The sequence below is a fragment of the Coregonus clupeaformis genome, chromosome 33 (assembly GCF_020615455.1).
Source record: "Coregonus clupeaformis isolate EN_2021a chromosome 33, ASM2061545v1, whole genome shotgun sequence".
In the NCBI taxonomy this organism is placed as follows: domain Eukaryota; kingdom Metazoa; phylum Chordata; class Actinopteri; order Salmoniformes; family Salmonidae; genus Coregonus; species Coregonus clupeaformis.
Genome location: NC_059224.1, coordinates 5,550,490 through 5,572,918, shown reverse-complemented (window position 1 = coordinate 5,572,918; position 22,429 = coordinate 5,550,490). Strand labels below are relative to the sequence as shown.

Here is a 22,429-nt window from a genome sequence, read left to right as displayed (position 1 = left end):
CTGTTGATAACTACACAATTTTAATTTAATTTATGAAACTTTGAATATTACAATAGTATAACGTTATATCACAGTATGCTGCAATACATAACATAGGCTATTTGATAAACACATATAATGCATTCATGTTGCACTATCAAATTTTTATACATAATCCATCATACTTTCTTAACATGCAATTACTAAAATATGTAACTATTGCAAATAACCTACAATTTTTCATTGCACAGGTAGGCTAGTCAGCGTGCGGTGCTGATGAACAGCGTCAAACAATTAACCTCATACAAATCATCCTAATCTCGCGAGTTCACATTCGGCTTCGCTAAACAGTCAGGATGGCCTTGAATCAGGCTATCAAACAATACCCCCCTCCTTCAAACACAAGAATAACCTCTCCCCAGTTTTCACCCCCTCGCTTTGGTCCAATCTGGAACAGAACATAATGGCGATTGATGGTAAGTATTCTACACCGTCACAGGTGCCCTGCTGTACTCATATAACTTGTATGGGACAGAGCTAGAATGCTTAGTGACAGCACCATTTATTCGGCAAGATAAATGTCTAGTAATGATATACATGCACATTGCGGTGTCTCGTCAGCTTGCGTTGTAGGCTACATAGCCTGCAGGGATGCTGAAGAGTAGCTGCAAAGATGTGGGGATGTTGTGGGATGCGCGCGCGTGACACTTTATTGAAGGACGCTAAGTGGCGCTGAAGTGGACCGCGACCGAGACAAAATAAATGTCTCGGACATTACGTTGTCTTAACAGAGTCTCACGCATGAACGTGTGCGAGTCCTCATAAATGGTTCGTTAGAAACAGGATAGCATAGCCTAGTAAGTGTTGAAGTTTATTATAGGATAATGGAATGTGGACTTTACTACTGCTGCAGTCAGATAAATGCGGTCAAAGGTAAGCTCCTACAATGTCTACATTCAAGGCTGCTTCTGCGCAATATTGTATCATACACATTTATAGGCTACTTGGTCACGTTGTGTCGTACGTTGCTAGGGCCGCTATCGGGTCTCAGCACTGGAAGTGTTGCTGTCACACCTGGTAAATACGATGCTGTGAGAGAGAGAGAGGAAAGAGTTAGCTGGTGAATGTGCTGGTCCTTAGCCAATGCTCATCTATACTTTACTGGTCACTGGTGTAAAGAATATTGATGTTTATCAATTGCTTATAGCCTTTGTGTAGCCTATATCCATCTTTTTTTATGGATTGCAAATAGGAAGTATTATCTGTAGGCTACAGCTGTTGCAGAGTATATAAAAGCTGCCTATTTCTAAATACTTTTTGTTTTTACCTGACTTGTTTGCTGCATGGTTGATAGAAAACATAGACTAGAGAGAAAGAGTAGGCTATACTGGTCATATACCGGCAAAGGAAAAACATACATTTTTAAGCAGTAGCCTGTGTTGCACTATTTGAGCAATCTCCGTTTGTTATTTTTTCCTCTGCAAAAATGTCAATGGGGAAGGAGAGCTTTAATCAAGCTGTGAGTGGGGTGGCTCAGACTCACAATAGTGTAGAGGTTGATTTGTGTGAAAGGACGGGAGAGAGGTTGCCCTGACTGCCCATGTTGCCTTATTGACCTTAGTGATGTCTTTCTATTTCCTGTCTCTGTAAACTCACCCTCCATAGGGCCTATAGTACACACTCAATAGTGTAGGAATGAGGGTGGAAAGCCAAGAGCCTGAGCTACAGTTAGACTAAGAGCTATAATACACTCTCTCTGGAGCCACTCAGAGCATTAAGTCCTACATAGCATAGTGCCAAGTGTGTGTATGTGTGTGTGTGTGTGTCTTGTTACGTACATCTGACCGTACAGTGCCTTGTTAAAGTATTCATCCCCCTTGGCGTTTTTCCTATTTTGTTGCATTACAACCTGTAATTTAAATTGATTTTTATTTGGATTTCATGTATTGGACATACACAAAATTGTCCAAATTGATGAAGTGAAATGAAAAAAATAACTTGTTTCAAAAAATGCTACAAAATTAATAATGGAAAAGTGGTGCGTGCATATGTATTCACCCCCTTTGCTATGAAGCCCCTAAATAAGATCTGGTGCAACCAATTACCTTCAGAAGTCACATAATTAGTTAAATAAAGTCCACCTATGTGCAATCTAAGTGTCACATAATCTCAGTATATATACACACCTGTTCTGAAAGGCCCCAGAGTCTGCAACATCACTAAGCAAGGGGCACCACCAAGCAAGCGGCACCATGAAGACCAAGGAGTTCTCCAAACAGGTCAGGGACAAAGTTGTGGAGAAGTACAGATCAGGGTTGGGTTATAAAGAAATATCAGAAACTTTGAAAATCCCACAGAGCACCATTAAATTCATTATTCAAAAATGGAAAGAATATGGCACCACAACAAACCTGCCAAGAGAGGGCCGCCCACCAAAACTCACGGACCAGGCAAGGAGTGCATTAATCAAAGAGGCAAAAAAGAGACCAAAGATAACTCTGAAGGAACTGCAAAGCTCCACAGCGGAGATTGGAGTATCTGTCCATAGGACCACTTTAAGCCCTTTAAGCCGTACACCCCACAGAGCTGGGCTTTACGGAAGAGTGGCCAGAAAAAAGCGATTGCTTAAAGAAAAAAATAAGCAAACATGTTTGGTGTTCACCAAAAGGCATGTGGGAGACTCCGCAAACATATGGAAGAAGGTACTCTGGTCAGATGAGACAAAAATTTAGCTTTTTGGCCATCAAGGAAAACGCTATGTATGGCGCAAACCCAACACCTCTCATCACCCCGAGAACACCATCCCCACAGTGAAGCATGGTGGTGGCAGCATCATGCTGTGGGGATGTTTTTCATTGGCAGGGACTGGGAAACTGGTCAGAATTGCAGGAATTATGGATGGCGCTAAATACAGGGAAATTCTTGAGGGAAATCTGTTTCAGTCTTCCAGAGATTTGAGACTGGGATGGAGGTTCACCTTCCAGCAGGACAATGACCCTAAGCATACTGCTAAAGCAACACTGAAGTGGTTTAAGGGGAAACATTTAAATGTCTTGGAATGGCCTTGTCAAAGCCCAGACCTCAATCCAATTGAGAATTGAGAAATGTGTGTTTGTGTATTCGTGCCTGTGTGTCTTTATTGTCTTATGAGTTTGAAAAGGTTTGGATACGGGGTTAAGAATACTGATCTATTCATAATTATAAACTGGTTGGTTTGAGCCCTGAATGCTGATTGGTTGACACCCATGGTATATCAGACCAAATATCACGGGTAAGACAAAACATGTATTTTTACTGCTCTAATTAGATTGGTAACCAGTTTATAATAGCAATAAGGCACCTCAGGGGTTTGTGGTATAAGGCCAATATATCCTCCGCATTGCGTTGTGCATAAGAACAGCCCTTAGCCATGGTATATTGGCCATATACCACACCCTCTAGGGCCTTATTGCTTAATTATACCACAGCATTGTTGAATACTAGTTTCTGATTGGCTAAAAGGGCATTCTAGAATGGGCATTAAAACCAGATAACAGGACAGTTGGAGAAGATATCGGGACAGTTAGAACATCTATTGGGACACCTTGCAATCATGACGCAATATGCGCCTACACATGCAGAACGTACTTGCTACAAAGTTACAGAAAGCTAAACCAAAAACTACACAAAACTGAAATGGAATACATTGTAAACGCAGGGCCAACACGGAAAAAATATAGCTAGCTAGCATTGATTTGTTTTTGTAAAGACGTAAGTGATTAACATTAATTTCTCCTAACCCCTCCGCGGCTAAAGCTTTCAAATCCTCCCACGTTTCTAATTTGACCAGCTGTTTTCAGCAACGGATATTTTTGAATTTGGTTGTCATATTGGCAGGTTTACTAGCAACAAACTATTTAGCTAGCGTCTAGCCTATTGTTTAATATGCAATGCGATCTCCTCATAATTAAGTCAGTGTTGACGAGTGTCCTGATGAGAAGGCAAACTTTTCTAGCTATGCCAGACAAAATTGGGCATTATCATCTCATTGTTATGGATGTATCCAAATGAATGTCAATAGAAAACAGCTACTTTGCTGTTATTCTGTCTGCTGAGGTCATGACTGTGTTAGCCATAGTTAGCTGGCTAGCTAGCAAGCAAGGGATGAGAACGTTGCCAGCGAGCATGGCAACGGAACATAAAGAACGAACGACTGGGTTGCGTCCATAAATATCAAATTAATCGGACAAACGACTGGGTCACGTCCAAAAGATGAGAAAGTATAAATTTGCTTATATAAATGAAAATATCAACACATATTTTGTATTTCTACCAGTAAATGTGTGCTTAGTATTGTTTTCTTTGGCAACTGTGGCATTAGCGGGATAAACAACTTAAACAAATGCAACAGAATAAACTTAGCTGTTATTCTGGCTGCAGAGGTTGTGACTGTATAGCCGTAGCTAGTTGGCTAGCTAGCAGCAAGCAAGGGATAAGAACGTTGCCACTGAGCATGGCAACGGAACATAAAGAACGAACGACTGGGTCGCGTCCGTAAATATCGAACTAATCGAACGAACGTCTCTAGCAACCTAAAGATGAGAAAGTATTTTTATGATTTGCTTATAAAAATGAAAATATCAACTTTAAAAAAGTATGTATACCGGTAAATGTGTGTTTTCATATTGTTTTCTTTAGCAACTAGGATAAATGCTTCCGTTCTGTACATTACCTTGGGAAAATGAGTTCTGCAAAGGGACTCAGCTCTGCCTCGTCCACTGCGTTATCCATTATTTCCAAGGTAATGTACAGAACGTTGGCGTTTATCCCTTACATATACTTCTGTATACTTCTGTATACTATAAATTAAACGGTTTAAAGGACAGACACATTTGTTCCATTCCAAAACCCTATTCAGTTATGGAATCTATAACCCTTTGGTGAATTCCTCCAAGGAAAGAGCTTCTCATTATGTAATGGCACAGTGCCTTGTTAAATCTAATTAAATGTAATTAAACACTTGATAACTCCATGAGATTAGTTGGCTGGAGTTAATTAGCGTCACCTGCCTCGAATAGCCTTGTTTTACCTCTATGGGAGAGCCTGAGGAGGAGCCACCACAGGGACCAACATGTGGCACCCTTGAGACCCAGAGCAATATCTTAACCCCTGACGCTCCTATCCCATTACCCCCTTAGGTGGTGGAGGGAGGAGCTGTGGAGTGCATGAGCTCATCTGTGCCAGACGAGGTAAGATCAGGGGGGCGTCCTGTCTGTCTGTCTGTGTACATGTCTGTCTGTCTTTCTCTCTATCTATCGCTCTATCTGTACTCTATGTATCCGTGTCTGTCTGTCTGCTTGACTGTACTTGTATCCCCCTTACAAGTAGAGAGATGGCTCCATCAAAGCACGTAGCTATCTAACTTGCTCGTTTTGATCTTTGGAGTATACATATGTAGGATCTTAATTTTATCACTCTTTTGTTGCTGAGAATGTTTCTGCACTGCAGGAAATGTAAACTTGTAGTCTATTCAAGGTTTAAAAGGTTTCTAAAGTTTGTAATTTCCACTTTAAAATGTCAGCCTTGATTGTTCATTTTACATTTACATTTTAGTCATTTAGCAGACGCTCTTATCCAGAGCGACTTACAGGAGCAATTAGGGTTAAGTGCCTTGCTCATGGGCACATTTACGTCATTTAGCAGACGCTCTTATCCAGAGCGACTCACAAATTGGTGCATTCTCCCTATAGCCAGTGGGATAACCACTTTACAATTATTTATTTATTTATTTATTTTTTTTGGGGGGGGGGGTAGAAGGATTACTTTATCCTATCCCAGGTATTCCTTAAAGAGGTGGGGTTTCAAATGTCTCCGGAAGGTGGTGAGTGACTCCGCTGTCCTGGCGTCGTGAGGGAGCTTGTTCCACCATTGGGGTGCCAGAGCAGCGAACAGTTTTGACTGGGCTGAGCGGGAACTATGCTTCCGCAGAGGAAGTGGAGCCAGCAGGCCAGAGGTGGATGAACGCAATGCCCTCGTTTGGGTGTAGGGACTGATCAGAGCCTGAAGGTACAGAGGTGCCGTTCCCCTCACTGCTCCATAGGCAAGCACCATGGTCTTGTAGCGGATGCGAGCTTCAACTGGAAGCCAGTGGAGTGTGCGGAGGAGGGGGGTGACGTGAGAGAACTTGGGAAGGTTGAACACCAGACGGGCTGCGGCGTTCTGGATGAGTTGTAGGGGTTTAATGGCACAGGCAGGGAGGCCAGCCAACAGCGAGTTGCAGTAATCCAGACGGGAGATGACAAGTGCCTGGATTAGGACCTGTGCCGCTTCCTGTGTAAGGCAGGGTCGTACTCTCCGAATGTTGTAGAGCATGAACCTGCAGGATCGGGTCACCGCCTTGATGTTAGCGGAGAACGACAGGGTGTTGTCCAGGGTCACGCCAAGGCTCTTCGCACTCTGGGAGGAGGACACAACGGAGTTGTCAACCGTGATGGCGAGATCATGGAACGGGCAGTCCTTCCCCGGGAGGAAGAGCAGCTCCGTCTTGCCAGGGTTCAGCTTGAGGTGGTGATCCGTCATCCATACTGATATGTCTGCCACTGATATGTCTGTTCCTAATGAAAAATGTATCAACCCCTACAAAAAATTTACATTAATTATAATCCACGTAATAATTCACATTTCCTGTTGCTGCAGGATTATTTTCCTGCTGCAGTGAACTGGCTCAAATTAAGATCCTACATATGTAGAGGGATACTCAATAGTTATAGTTACAAACTTCTTGAAGATTCTACTGTATATCTGTATGTGAATTATTAATGGGTGGCATATCAGGTTTTAGAACTCTCCTCTAGAGAAGGCAACAGTATTCATGATTTATTTACCACAGAGGTTTTGTTTTCGTATGTGGGAGTCCATGTGTAAGCAAAGTTTCCTCTACGCGCACTCTACACTTCCTGTAGTAACCTCAAACACACTTACAATGGCACCCTGATACTGGGTCCTGAAAAAGGGGATCAAAACAATGTTGCCATTGCTACCATGCTCAGCTAGCCTGAATGCAAACAGTGAATTATGCAAAAGGGAAATATTCAAATAAATGTGGCAGTTTTTTTCTTTCTTATCAGTCATTTCAAAGAATCTCAGGTAATCACATGATTCTTTGAATTAGAATTATGTGGACAAACCCGGCACACATTTGTCAGAGTAACTTGGCTGTTAACATATATACTACGTTAGTTGTATGTCAAATGTTCATGTTCTTTAACTTTTAATTACTTTTTTTGTGAACTGCATTTAAAAATATATTGTGGCCGTTACCTGAGAAACAGATGTAGCCCTGAGGCTCTGGACATCAGTTCACATACCGTACAGCAGAGCACGGTTGTTGTTCTCTTTCTCTGATGCTTGGTTCTTAGATTGCCCCTTGGGAAGACACAAGAACACACACGCACCCCTACCCACTCACCTCCACCCCCCGCTTACACACACACACACACACACACACACACACACACACACACACACACACACACACACACACACACACACACACACACACACACACACACACACACACACACACAACCAATCCACTCTGCTGCTGTGGAAAGTCATCATACAAGCCCATCCCATCCCATCTGTCCTATGACTGATTGGCAGTATAACATGAGTCAGTCCACAGTTACCATGACTTCACTCACCACCAGCCTCCATGACCAGCAGCCTCCATGACCAGCAGCCTCCATGACCACCAGCCTCCATGACCACCAGCCTCCATGACCACCAGCCTCCATGACCAGCAGCCTCCATGACCAGCAGCCTCCATGACCACCAGCCTCCATGACCACCAGCCTCCATGACCACCAGCCTCCATGACCACCAGCCTCCATGACCACCAGCCTCCATGACCACCAGCCTCCATGACCACCAGCCTCCATGACCACCAGCCTCCATGACCACCAGCCTCCATGACCACCAGCCTCCATGACCACAGCCTCCATTGGCTTATTACAGCACTCCTTAGTGAGTGCAGAGTGGGACAACATGGGGCTCAGGGCACATATTCAAAAATAATCTCACTAGGAGTGCTGATCTAGGATCAGGTCCCCATATATTCACCTTCATTAAGATCTAAAAAGGCTAAATTGCTCCTATATCAGCACTTGGACTTTGTGAACACCGGCTCAGGTCAAGTTAGCATGGGGTGGCTAATGGCTAACGCTCAGCTAGCGTCTGTCAATGAGAGAGGCATCCTGTTACTGCAGGTGTTTGAATTATTTAGATGTTGACATGTACACAGCAGTACACCACCACCACACTCCGGTTAGGGACAGGGACATAGTGTACAGTACAGTTATGCCTGGCTTTTGGACTTCAGGGTCACTTCAGGACCTAACGACTCAATTACCAGAATTGTCGCCAGTGAGAGAGGATAGGTACTGTAACTATGTTAGGTGTTGTTGAGAATCAAGGAATTTTTTACCAAACTTGAAAGATCACCACATGGTCTCGAAGTGTTGTAACAGCTTTTGGTTATGTTGGACTCAATATTAGGATCATAACCGATTTCTATGTTTTGGGACTTTTTAAAATGTCCTTTTTCTTTGTGTATGACTCAATAATTGTCTTGGATAACCAGATCACCACTAAGAGGAACAACACTGCTGTTTTGACAGAATGGAATACTTCACTGCAGGCGAGACGTGAGGGATTTCAGACACATACTCAATGTAATTTTTTTTTTTACAGCTGCTAGAATGGAGAAGGTGAGCTGTGTCCATGGGTTATTGTTCTCTTTATCTCTCTCCCTCTCTTTGTCTTTTCGCTGAGCTTTGACTATCAGTCTATTCATTTGGGAGAGGAGGACACAGGAGAAGGCACTGCTTCTTGTCAGTTTCAGTGGTCTCTGCCTGTTGCCATGGTGAGAAGAAGAGATAGTCCACGAGAAGTAGTTCCTTCTGAACTCAGTCAGGGCAAGAGGTTGGATGAATGGTGGGCCTTTTCTCTGGAGATGTAGTGTGAACGAGAGCTGTAATGCCTTGACTCCTCAGGCAATATAAGTTTTCATATTGATGATCGTCTGCCCACAATACTCTACCAACGACCCTTCATAGTTGCTGAATTATTCTCAGTGTTCCTGAATTGTTCTCAGTGGCAGTGCATGTGCACATCAGATCTAAATTGAGGCTCTCATGTGGACTTTTGAAGTATGTTCTGAACTTTTCTTTCCTCGGGCAGCTCTGTGCTATTTTTATAATTAAACACCCACTCATGCACCAGTGGCTATTCAATGGCCTGTACACTGAGTGTACAAAACAAAATGAACATATGTTCTTTCCATGACATAGACTGACCAGGTTAATCCAGGTAAAAGCTATGATCCCTTATTGATGTCACTTGTTAAATCCTCTTCCATCAGTGTAGATGAAGGTGAGGAGACAGGTTAAATAAGGATTTCTAAGCCTTGAGACATGTATTGTGTATGTGTGCCATTCAGAGGGTGAATGGGCAAGACAAAATATTTACGTTTTTTGAATAATAATAATAATAATAATATGCCATTTAGCAGACGCTTTTATCCAAAGCGACTTACAGTCATGCGTGCATACATTTTTGTGTATGGGTGGTCCCGGGGATCGAACCCACTACCTTGGCGTTACAAGCGCCGTGCTCTACCAGCTGAGCTACAGAGGACCACATGGGGTATGGTAGGTGTCAGGCGCACTGGTTTGAGTGTGTCAAGAACTGCAACGCTGCTGGGTTTTTCACGTTCAACAGTTTTCTGTGTGTATCAAGAATGGTCCACCACCCAAAGGACATCCAGGCAACTTGACACAACTGTGGGAAGCATTGGCGTCAACATGGGCCAGCATCCCTGTGGAACGCTTTTGACACCTTGTATAGTCAATGCCCCGACAAATTGAGACTGTTCTAAGGGCAAAAGGGGCTGCAACTCAATATTAGGAGGGTGTTCTTAATGTTTTGTACACTCAGTGTATATTGTCAATTAACTACCCTGTTTCCATAACTACAATTCCAACTACAGCCCCAAATGAATGGGAAAGATAAGCACCATATAATTTCCTGATCTTATTTGGTGCTTATCCTTTCCATTAATTTGGGGTTGAGGTATTTAGATGGATCAACACAATTGATGGCGTGAGACGTGGATTTGTCTTGACGTTTGACTACTTTTGAGATTTAAATTTTTTTGGATTTTGGAGTGTAATATCCTATTAATGATTTTGTTCCCAAGAGTTGTGTACTGTACTGGTGAAGCTAACTGTACTCCACTGTACTGTACTGGTGAAGCTAACTGTACTCCACTGTACTGTACTGGTGAAGCTAACTGTACTCCACTGTACTGTACTGGTGAAGCTAACTGTACTCCACTCTACTGTACTGGTGAAGCTAACTGTACTCCACTGTACTGTACTGTACTGGTGAAGCTAACTGTACTCCACTGTACTGTACTGTTGACGCTAACTGTACTGTACTCGTGAAGCTAACTGTACTTGACTGTACTGTACTGGTGAAGCTAACTGTACTCCACTGTACTGTACTGGTGAAGCTAACTGTACTCCACTGTACTGTACTGGTGAAGCTAACTGTACTCCACTGTACTGTACTGGTGAAGCTAACTGTACTCCACTGTACTGTACTGGTGAAGCTAACTGTACTCCACTCTACTGTACTGGTGAAGCTAACTGTACTCCACTGTACTGTACTGGTGAAGCTAACTGTACTCCACTGTACTGTACTGTTGACGCTAACTGTACTGTACTCGTGAAGCTAACTGTACTTGACTGTACTGGTGAAGCTTACTGTACTTTACTGGTGAAGCTAACTGTACTGTATTGGTGAAGCTAACTGTACTGGAGAAGCTAACTGTACTATACTGGTGAAGCTAACTGTACTATACTGGTGAAGCTAACTGTACTGTAATGGTGACGCTAACTGTACTGTAATGGTGAAGCTAACTGTGCTGCACTTTACTGTAATGGTGAAGCTAACTGTGCGGTACTTTACTACAATGGTGAAGCTAACTGTACTGTACTGGTGAAGCTAACTGTACTGTAATGGTGAAGCTAACTGTGATGCACTTTACTGCAATGGTGAAGCTAACTGTACTGTACTGGTGAAGCTAACTGTACTGTACTTTACTGTAATGGTGAAGCTAACTGTACTGTACTGGTGAAGCTAACTGTACTGTACTGTACTGGTGAAGCTAACTGTACTGTACTGGGGAAGCTAACTGTACTGTAATGGTGAAGCTAACTGTACTGTACTGGAGAAGCAAACTGTACTGGAGAAGCTAACTGTACTGTACTGGTGAAGCTAACTGTACTGTACTGGTGAAGCTAACTGTACTGTAATGGTGAAGCTAACTGTGCTGCACTTTACTGTAATGGTGAAGCTAACTGTGCGGTACTTTACTACAATGGTGAAGCTAACTGTACTGTACTGGTGAAGCTAACTGTACTGTAATGGTGAAGCTAACTGTACTGTAACGGTGAAGCTAACTGTACTGTAATGGTGAAGCTAACTGTACTGTAATGGTGAAGCTAACTGTACTGTAATGGTGAAGCTAACTGTGCTGTACTTTACTGTACTGGTGAAGCTAACTGTACTGGTGAAGCTAACTGTACTGGTGAAGCTAACTGTACTGGTGAGGCTAACTGTACTGTACTGTAATGGTGAAGCTAACTGTACTGTACCGGTGAAGCTAACTGTACTGTAATGGTGAAGCTAACTGTACTGTAACGGTGAAGCTAACTGTACTGTAATGGTGAAGCTAACTGTACTGTAATAGTGAAGCTAACTGTGGTGTACTTTACTGTACTGGTGAAGCTAACTGTACTGTACTGGTGAGGCTAACTGTACTGTACTGGTGAGGCTAACTGTACTGTACTGGTGAGGCTAACTGTACTGTACTGGTGAGGCTAACTGTACTGTACTGGTGAGGCTAACTGTACTGGTGAAGCTAACTGTACTGTACTGGTGAGGCTAACTGTACCTTACTGTAATGGTGAAGCTAACGGTGTTGTCTTTACTGCAATGGTGATGCTAACTGTTCTGGACTGGTGAAGCTAACCGTACTGTACTGTAATGGTGAAGCTAACTGTACTGTACTGGTGAAGCTAACTGTACTGTACCGGTGAAGCTAACTGTACTTCTAATGGTGAAGCTAACTGTACTGTAACGGTGATGCTAACTGTACTGTAATGGTGAAGCTAACTGTACTGTACTGGTGAAGCTAACGGTACTGTAATGGTGAAGCTAACTGTGCTGTACTTTACTGTATTGGTGAAGCTAACTACTGGTGAAGCTAACTGTACTGTAATTGTGAAGCTAACTGTACTGTAATGGTGAAGCTATAACTGTAACGGTGAAGCTAACTGTACTAATAATTGATTGTATTCTATAGTTATTTTCTACCAACTGAGGTACTCAAAGCGCTTACATAGTAAGGGGGAAACTCAACTCATCAATGCACAGCAACCAGTTTTGTGCCAGAACGCTCACCAAACATCAGCTAGAGAGGTAAGGAGTGATATATACCAATTAGGAATGAGGGGCATGATTAAGTGGCCATGATGGAATGGGGCATGGTTGGGAATTTAGCCTTGACACCAGGGTTAACACCCCTACTCTTACGATAAGAGCCATGTGATTCTAAATGACCACAGAGAGTCAGGACACCCGTTGAATATCGCATCCTAAAGACGGCACCATACGCATGGCAATGGCCCATTCACAGCCCTGGGGCATTGGGATCTCCTTAGACCAGATCCCCCTACTGGCCCTCCAACACCACTTCCAGCAGCATCTGGTATCCCATCCAGGGACTGTAATGGTGAAGCTAACTGGTCTGTACTGTAATTATGAAGCTATTGGGTTTCTACTGTACTATACTGGTGAAGCTATCGGGTTTCTACTGTACTATACAGGTGAAGCTATCGGGTTTCTACTGTACTATACTGGTGAAGCTATCAGGTCTCTACTGTACTATACTGGTGAAAGGTTTCTACTGTACTATACAGGTGAAGCTATCAGGTCTCTACTGTACTATACTGGTGAAGCTATCGGGTTTCTACTGTACTATACAGGTGAAGCTATTGGGTTTCTACTGTACTATACTGGTGAAGCTATCGGGTTTCTACTGTACTATACTGGTGAAGCTATCAGGTCTCTACTGTACTATACTGGTGAAGCTATCAGGTCTCTACTGTACTATACTGGTGAAGCTATCAGGTCTCTACTGTACTATACTGGTGAAGCTATCAGGTATCTACTGTGCTATACAGGTGAAGCTATCAGGTCTCTACTGTACTATACTGGTGAAAGGTTTCTACTGTACTATACAGGTGAATCTATCAGGTTTCTACTGTACTATACAGGTGAAGCTATCGGGTTTCTACTGTACTATACAGGTGAAGCTATCAGGTTTCTACTGTACTATACTGGTGAAGCTATCAGGTTTCTACTGTACTATACTGGTGAAGCTATCAGGTTTCTACTGTACTATACTGGTGAAGCTATCAGGTTTCTACTGTACTATACTGGTGAAGCTATCAGGTCTCTACTGTACTATACTGGTGAAGCTATCAGGTTTCTACTGTACTATACTGGTGAAGCTATCAGGTTTCTACTGTACTATACTGGTGAAGCTATCAGGTTTCTACTGAACTATACAGGTGAAGCTATCAGGTTTCTACTGTACTATACTGGTGAAGCTATCAGGTTTCTACTGTACTATACTGGTGAAGCTATCGGGTTTCTACTGTACTATACTGGTGAAGCTATTGGGTTTCTACTGTACTATACAGGTGAAGCTATTGGGTTTCTACTGTACTATACTGGTGAAGCTATCAGGTTTCTACTGTACTATACTGGTGAAGCTATCAGGTCTCTACTGTACTATACTGGTGAAGCTATCGGGTTTCTACTGTACTATACTGGTGAAGCTATCAGGTCTCTACTGTACTATACTGGTGAAGCTATCAGGTTTCTACTGAACTATACAGGTGAAGCTATCAGGTTTCTACTGAACTATACAGGTGAAGCTATCAGGTTTCTACTGAACTATACAGGTGAAGCTATCAGGTCTCTACTGTACTATACAGGTGAAGCTATCAAGTCTGAACTCATTCTCTCCTCCCTTTGTCTCTCTGTTTTTGCTCTCTCTCTCTCTCTCTCTCTCTCTCTCTCTCTCTCTCTCTAGTGTCTCCTGAGCTGCTAGGGGTCCTATCCTCAATTGCGGTTTTTGTGGCCGTGATGGTTCTCTTTTTTCTTTACCTCAGCAACAAGCTGTCAGTGGAGAGCGCCAGCGACCTGCCACGCCTCGACGACTATAGGCCCGACCAGCAAGGTAAACACGTCAAGTGGTACAACACTCAAAGTCAATATGCAGTTTGTCTGTTGTTCTATGGTCCTGGGCTAGTTTCCTGGACCCAGATAAAGCCTAGCTCTGGGATGAAAAGCTCATTTATTTGTTCAGGTTTAGGCTTAATGTAGGTCTGGGGGATCGTCCCAAAATATACAAATAAATCAATTTCTGATTGTCTGATCAACAATTTAAAACTCTCACAATAACTGTTACGATAATGCTTGTGGATGAGAAGGTCATGAATAGACATTATCCCTAATCACAGATTGTCCTCCTCATACATGTATAAAGTGTCAGTCATGGATTTCAGACAGTAATACCTGGCCCACACACTCTCATGAACCAAATATCCCAGCCAGAGCCTGTGATGAGGTGATAAGATAATCTAGAATCCACCAGACAGTGTGGAGAAGGACAGCAGCTCCAGCCGTCAGCAAGTCCACCCAACATGGCGTTCTTCAAGAGCTTCGGGCAGAACCTACCATCTGTAAACATCTCCTCCATCTTGGATTCGGTCAGCAGCAAAGTGGACGACCTAGCCAGCGCCGTCAGTGATGCCACCTACAGCGTCAGTGACCAGCTGACCGAGCTCAGTGACCAGGTCATCAAGAAGGTGCAGACGGAGGAGGAGGCGGCTGCAGAACCGGCAGAGGGGGGCCAGGAGAACAAGGAAGGGAAGGCCCAGGAAGGGATAGCAGACTCATTCAGGAGCAAAATCAAGCGGCAGGCTTCAGAGGCCTGCTCAAGCTTGGCAGACTACAGCTCCAACCTCAGCCAATCCAATGACTCGAAGAATAACCAATCGAGTGACGTCACAGCAGAGGACTATGTTCCAGCCCAATTGGAATGGGTGTGGAAAGATGGAGGCTGGCGAGTGGTAAAACCAGGAGAGAGTTCTGCAGAGGGCAAGGAACAGGAAGAGAAAATGAAGGAGGAGGAGAAGACGAAGAAGGAGGAGAAGGAGAAGAGGAAGGCGGAGAAAGACAAGAAGAAGGAGGAGAGGCTGAAACAGGAGGAGGAGAAGAAGAAGAATAGCCATCAGGAGACCATTGAGGAGGAGCCTGAAGATAAAGAAACCAGCTCATTACCGAAAGAGAACCACACTACTAGTCAGAACAAAGAGGAACAGAAAGAGGACAAATCCAATGGGGTCCACCAGCGTGACGACCATAGCGATCCACCACAATCTCTTTGCACTGAGGAAGAGTCGAGAGCATCCAAAAAGAAAAACAAGGGGAAAGCTGAAGAGGAGGAAGAGAATAAGATGAGCCCTGAGGGAGATGGAGAGACCGAACCTGCTATTTCTCCCTCTTCTGAGAAAAAGAAGAAAAAGAGTGACAAGAAGAAAGAGAAAGGGAAGAAACAGAGCAAGAAGGAGAATAAAGGGGATAAAGGTGAGAGGGTGTGCTGCTTCCCCCCTCTTCTACTCTTCATGGCTGTGACCTGTGACCTAACTGAAACCTAACTGTAACTCAGTGTTTAGGGTTCTAAACTTGAAAACTAATTAAGTTTTAACAGTCATGGATGGATCAAAATACATCTGTCTGTGGCTGTCACGTTCACTTTTTCAGTTCTTTCTCCTCACGGCTTTACCTGTTTCTCTCAATGATTGTTGCAGATGTCACATTATGGATACAGGGAGAGAGTTTACCAGTTAGAAATATGATAATTATATTCTATGACGTTCAGCTAAGATAAAGTGTAGTAAATGCTTTTATCAGTTTGATATCTAATACGTCCTCTATCTGGAGACCATTAAATAGATAGAACAGGGAGATAGGGGCTTGCTCCGTAAAAAAAGAAATACTGTGACACATCCTCTATGATCAGGGCCCATATATCCACAAAGTGTCTCAGAATAGCAGTGCTGGTCTATGATCCCCAACCTGTCCATATAGTCTGATTCATTATGATGTAAAAGGCTAAACTGTTCCTAGATCAGCACACCTACACTGAGACGCGTGTGAATACGGACCCCGAGAGTGGAGTTGTGTCTTATGTTGGGCTGATTGTGATGAGGTACTATGATCTTGTGTGTGTGTATCTGTTTGCACCTGTCCAGACCAGAGCTGCTCAGAGCGTGGCTCTGAGGAGGACACTCAAGAGGACAGACCAGGGGGACACTCTGAACCCTCAGCCCAGCACAGAGCCTCAGTCTGGGACAACCGACCTAAACACACCAGCGACCACAGCAGTGAGGCCTCTACCGGACAAGGTGAGAAACTCACAGATGTGACAACATACATAGAAAGGCACGCACACGCACACGCTCACACACACACACACACACACACACACACACAGGCATGCACGCTATGTCTGATTGGCAGAACACACATAAATCATTGAAACATTTCCCAAGAGACCTATCAAACATATCCATTACTGTCTTACACAGCCAACAGCATCCAGCAGATGAGACAAGGCTCTCCCCTCAACGAGCTCCAGCCACCCCCATATCAGGACGAGGATAGTCCGGTCCGAGTGTCTCGCTCGCGGTCGGGGGCGGGGGGTCTGGGGGAGTCGTCCCCAGACGGTAATGTTACACAGCGCTCCAGTGAGGCCAGCGTTGACCAGGACACTGAGAGTTACCTCAACAAGGGCTACGATGAGGACGTACCTAGTGACAGCACTGCCGTCCTGGGACCAGAGGTGAGCTAGGACAAAGACACTCATACGGCAGATGGTGAACTGTTAGCATGTCCCATAGGACAATGTGTCACGCTAGCCGGGCATGCTCAGTTGCATACCGGATATCTAGCAAATGCTAACAACATAAACCTATTGGCTAGTACTCTGTTTGGCTATGATAGGCCTACCATCGGTCTCTAACCCCTCCCTCACCCAGTGTTATGTCCTGCTCTAAGATCTCCCCTCACTGTGTGATGTCACAGATGAAGACTGACACTGACATATTTATGCATTAAAATCCATCTTATCATCCTCTCTCTCATCTTTCTCTCTCCCTCCCTCTCTTTCTCTAACCCCCTCTCCCCCGCCTCTCCCACAGGATGGTTCACCCTCCCGTCTCCCCTTCACCCAGTGCTGTGTCCTGCTCTAAGGGCCTATATCTACCCTCACTCTGTGATGTCACAGATGAGGACTGAATCCAACAGATTCATGAATTTCAATGCATCTTTTCCTCCCATCTATCGTCTTTCTCTCTTTCTCTCTATTTCTCCCCCTCCCCCCAGGATGGTTCCCCCTCCCATCTCCACGTGGGCTATGAGCCCGAGCCACTGGCCAAGTATGGCACGCTGGACGTGGCCTTCGAGTATGACTCGGGCGAGCAACGCCTTGCCGTCACTGTCACCGCAGCAACCGACATCCCCGCACTCAAACAGACAGGGAACATCGCGTGGCAGGTGGGGCATAAACAAACTAACACTTTACTGTTGTGCTCGTCGGTCTTGCACTCACACTTAAACGTATTTCCTTACTAGCACTGATTTTGCAGATAGCGGTTATTTTGAAGAAAGTTTTACTTGCAATGATTGTGATATGTGGTCGTACCTACCTTAGTTGAATGCACTGACTATAAGTCACCCTGGATAAGAGCATCTGCTTCAGTAAAAATGATTTTGAATTGATACAAAAATGTATTATAACTCACTTATAATAATACATTATGAAGGCTCATTCATGCTTATAGCAAGTTATAAAGCATTATAACTATTATAAAAAATACTACATGCCATTTAGCAGACACTTTTATCCATATCGACTTACACATGCGTACATACACTTTCATATGGGTGGCCCCAGTGGGAATCAAACCCACAATCCTGGAGTTGCAAGTGCTATGATCTACCAACTGAGCCACACAGGAGTAGGGTTGCAAAATTACCAGAACTTTCAATAACTTCCCTGGTTTCCTGAAATCCCGGTTGGAGGGTCCCTGGAATCAGGAGGAAATCCGGAATCCTTCAACCAGGAACCTGGAAAACCAGAGAATTTATTGAACGTTCCCGTAATTGTGCAAACCTACACAGGATACATGTATGCTTTAAGTAAAGTGTTACCTGTAAATATAAATGTAGGTGCACCTGGTGTTGCTGCCCACTAAGAAGCAACGGGCCAAGACGGGGGTGCAGAGGGGGCCGTGCCCCATGTTCACAGAGACCTTCCGCTTCACCAGGGTGGAGGAGGAGGCGCTGGCAGACCACGCCGTCAGGTTCCGCCTCTACAGCGTCAGGAGGATGAAGAAGGAGAAGGTGCTGGGAGAGAAGGTGTTCTACTTGACCAAACTCAACCTGCAGGGCAAGATGGCGCTGCCCGTTACACTGGAGCCTGGCACAGCACTAACGGTGAGTTGCTGGGGAGATGGGGTTGGAGGGTGGAGAGGGGCGTGTGTGTGGGAGGATTCTGTTTGTGGAATGTCTCGCCAAAGAAGTCTGATTTGTATGAACGTAGATAAATGACCAGTAGAAGCTATCGTTTAAAATGCATGCACTATAATGGTACAGGATCTTGTAGACTGACCCTATAGACAAAGCATAGCCTTACACAATCCAAGTCATTCAGTTGCATTGAACTGATTCCTACCAAGGCCTCTCTCAAACCAAGGCCTCTCTCTAACTCTGTATGTGGTGTTAGCTGTCCTCTCCTGTCTCCCTACAGGGCTGTGGGTCGTTGCTGAGTGTGTCTCGCAGCATGGCGGCATTGTCCTACCGCTCTACATGGGACTCCACACCAGAGATCCTACTGGGCCTCATCTATAACTCCACCACTGGCAGGCTCTCTGCAGAGGTCATCCAGGGAAGACAGTTCAAGAACACAGCCTCAGACAAACCTCCCAGTGAGTGGACATCACATATGGATGACATCACATATGGATGAGCTCTCTTCGTTGTATCTGTGATAATGTTATGTAGAAGTAGTAGGGTAGCTATAGCATACCTGGGTTGAAATAGTACTGCATTGGTTCCATTGTGCCAGGCAAGCTCAATCCAGCGCAGCTTAAGTATTCGAAAGAAAACAAATGCTATTTGAACCCAGGTCTGTACCGGTAGATGAGACAGACATGGGGTCATCTTAATGCATGGGGGGCATTGCTCTCTTCTGTTATAAGGCATTGTTGCATGTTATTGAGTAGGGTAGCTATAGCATTAAAATACGTAGATTTGAATAACATTTTTTATTTATAATGGTGGAATAATCTCTCTATTCTTGCCTCTTATTTACTTTACTTTCAGTCTTTTATCCTCTCTAAACTGTCTTCTCTCTTTCCTTCCCTCGCTTTTCCTCTTCCCTTTCCTCCTTCCCTCCTGGCCCTCTGTGTGTTGTGTCCTCTTCCCTTTCCTCCTGGCCCTCTGTGTGTTGTGTCCTCTTCCCTTTCCTCCTGGCCCTCTGTGTGTTGTGTCCCAGGCGGTCTGTTTTGTTGTATAAAACAGCTAATAGGGGGACAACTTTATATCATGAGAGGTGAGTCCTCTGCTATCGATCTGTACTATATGTACCAGAGTCGTGTCTGCTCCTCTCTGATAATGTTGGCATGTCGTGAAAGAGAACCGAAAAATTACTGGGATCGAAAATGACACTATTGTGGTTCAAGACACTCAAACCACAGGCTATTCTTCACTGTTATGTTCATTAATCTTCAGTAGATGGCAGCATCTCACCATGTTCCCCCTTCTCTCCCTCCCTCCCTCCCTTTGTCCACAGACACCTATGTGAAGCTGAACATGCTGGACTCCAAGGGCAAGGAGATGTCCAAGTGCAAGACGTCGGTGTGCCGCGGCCAGCCCAACCCCACCTACAAGGAGACCTTTGTCTTTCAGGTGAGAGAGAGAGAGAGAGAGAGAGAGAGAGAGACAGAGCGAGAGACAGAGAGAGAGACAGAGCGAGAGACAGAGCGACAGACAGAGAGAGAGACAGACAGACAGAAACAACCCACCCCATCTCTGTTGTCTTCCAGGTGGCCCTCTTCCAGCTGTCCGAGGTCTCCCTTGTGGTGTCGGTGTACAGCCGGAGGAGCAGCATGAAGGCCAGGGAGAGGGTGGGCTGGCTGTCCCTGGGGCTCAACAGCACCGGAGAGGAGCAGCAGGCCCACTGGAGCCAGATGAAGGAGGCCGAGGGACAGCAGGTGTGCCACTGGCACACACTCTTGGAATCTTGAACAGGTCTTGATGAGAATCACCAGATTTGATCTCGTTAACTAAGAATAAGCTGTATAAATAAAGGTGAAATTAAATGGTTAAATAGGAGGAGGAATACGTTGGAGGAATAGGATGAGGAAGATTATGGGGTATGTTGACCTCAGTGTTGCGAGGGAATGTGTTCCATGACCTTCATTCAGAGATGCAGATGAGGAGCTATGAGGAACCATCCGCCTATACTGTGCTTATCACCTGGTGTGGAATGTGTGTGTGTGAGGGTGCAGAGCTTTGAGAAGCACGTGGATTCCACTTGGAGTCTCCCGTTCACTGACAGCTGCTTTAATACTCTTCAATCCATAAACCAGCCACCTACCCTGAGACAGACTGGTCTGGTTGACAGACTGACTGGTGCTCCCAGCTCCTTCCAGTCATTGTCGATGGGCGCATCAAAGTCAGACTCATCTTTGTAATACAACAGCTGATAAGACCTCAATGGTGAAATGGACACAACTGGTCATGAAATGGACACAACTGGTCATGAAATGGACCATTCAGTCTCAGATTGAGGACAATTTTGTGTCATTCATTTCCCATATTCAAAATACGACCATACATATCTCGTACAATGGACCATTTTCATCCTGAACCGAGGACCAAAGAGTGCGGAGAAGAACAACACTACAACAAACCAGCCCCCTCATGTTCTTCCGGGGTTGTACTGACCATAGATATAGAAAGACTAGAAGGGACTAAGCCCCTCAGACCATGGCAATTTGATTGGAACACTCATGGGTAACTCAATATGGCTGACATTTCTATGGTACTGTCTTCAAATGACACCAGCATATCAGACATTTCTCATCTGACGCTCGCAGCCACCGAAAACAAGTATGATGCAATGGAAGACTGTTACCATGACTGTTAGAGCCAGCTGGGCCTTTAACATTCTGCAACAACTGCCTATAGAAAGTCTACAACGCCCTTGGAAGTAGGAAAAAAATTGATTTTATTAGAATTTTTTGGTCAACCATCTACACAAAATACTCTGTAATGTCAAAATGTAAGAAAATATATTTATTAAGATTAATGAAGAAAAAAAACACACCTTGATTAGATAAGTATTCACCCCATGAGTCAATACATGTTAGAAACACCTTTGGCAGCAATTACATCTGTGAGTCTTCTTGGGGAAGTCTCTAAGAGCTTTGCACACCTGGATTGTGCAATATTTTCCCATTATTCTTTTTAAAATTCTTCAAGCTCTGTCAAGGTGTTGGGGATTATGACTGGACAGCAAATTTCAAGTCTTGCCATAGATTTTCAAGCAGATTTAAGTCAAAACTGTAACTTGGCCACTCAGGAACATTCACCGTCTTCTTGGTAAGCAACTCCAGTGTAGATTTGGCTTTGTGTTGTAGGTTATTGTCCTGCTGAAAGGTGAATTCCTCTCCCAGTGTCTGGTGTAAAGCAGACTGAAGCATCCCATTTATTTTCATCCTGACAAACTCGTCTTTTCCAATGTCAAACATACCCATACCATGATGCAGCCACCACCATGCTTGAAAATAAGGACGCAGTTACTCAGTGATGTGTTGTGTTGGATTTGCCCCAAACAGAAGACTTTGCATTTAGGCCAAAAAGTGTATTACTTTGCCGTGTTTGTTGTTGCAGTATTATTTTAGCGCCTTGTTGCATATAGGATGCATGGTTTGTTTTTCCACTGTCCTTTCAGTCATTATTGTGGAGTCACTACAATGTTGTTGATCCAGCCTTAGTTTTCTCCCATCACAGCCATTGAACTCTGTAGCTGTTTTAAAATGACCAATGGCCTCATGTTGACATCACTAAGCAGTTTCCTTCCTGTCCTGCAGCTCAGTTCAGAAGGACGAATGTATGTATCTTTGATGTGTCTGGGTGGTTTAATACATCATCCACAGCATCATTATTAAATTGACCATGCTTAAAGAGATATTCAATGTCT

The 22,429-nt window shown here is 44.3% G+C and overlaps 1 protein-coding gene across 2 annotated transcripts; it reads left to right on the top strand.

Moving 5' to 3' along the window:
* Positions 1 to 86: 86 nt before the first annotated feature.
* LOC121548547 (synaptotagmin-14) lies at positions 87 to 21,471 on the top strand. Of its 2 annotated transcripts, XM_041860014.2 has the most exons (11): positions 87 to 455; positions 5,157 to 5,207; positions 14,186 to 14,332; positions 16,413 to 16,565; positions 16,749 to 17,002; positions 17,545 to 17,715; positions 18,391 to 18,657; positions 18,971 to 19,148; positions 19,718 to 19,774; positions 20,015 to 20,130; positions 20,268 to 21,471. In XM_041860014.2, exons 1-11 carry the CDS (start codon positions 443 to 445, stop codon positions 20,466 to 20,468), a joined length of 1,608 nt encoding a protein of 535 aa, XP_041715948.2. In that variant the 5' UTR covers positions 87 to 442; the 3' UTR covers positions 20,469 to 21,471. The 2 variants fall into 2 exon arrangements, with proteins under 2 accessions (XP_041715948.2, XP_041715949.2); XM_041860015.2 differs by lacking the exon at positions 19,718 to 19,774.
* The last annotated feature ends 958 nt before the right edge of the window (positions 21,472 to 22,429 follow it).

Coding starts and splice junctions, on each gene's coding strand:
- LOC121548547 (XM_041860014.2), top strand. Junction 14,333..16,412: donor CTATAGGCCCGACCAGCAAG/GTAAACACGTCA, acceptor GCACCTGTCCAG/ACCAGAGCTGCTCAGAGCGT. Junction 16,566..16,748: donor TGAGGCCTCTACCGGACAAG/GTGAGAAACTCA, acceptor TGTCTTACACAG/CCAACAGCATCCAGCAGATG.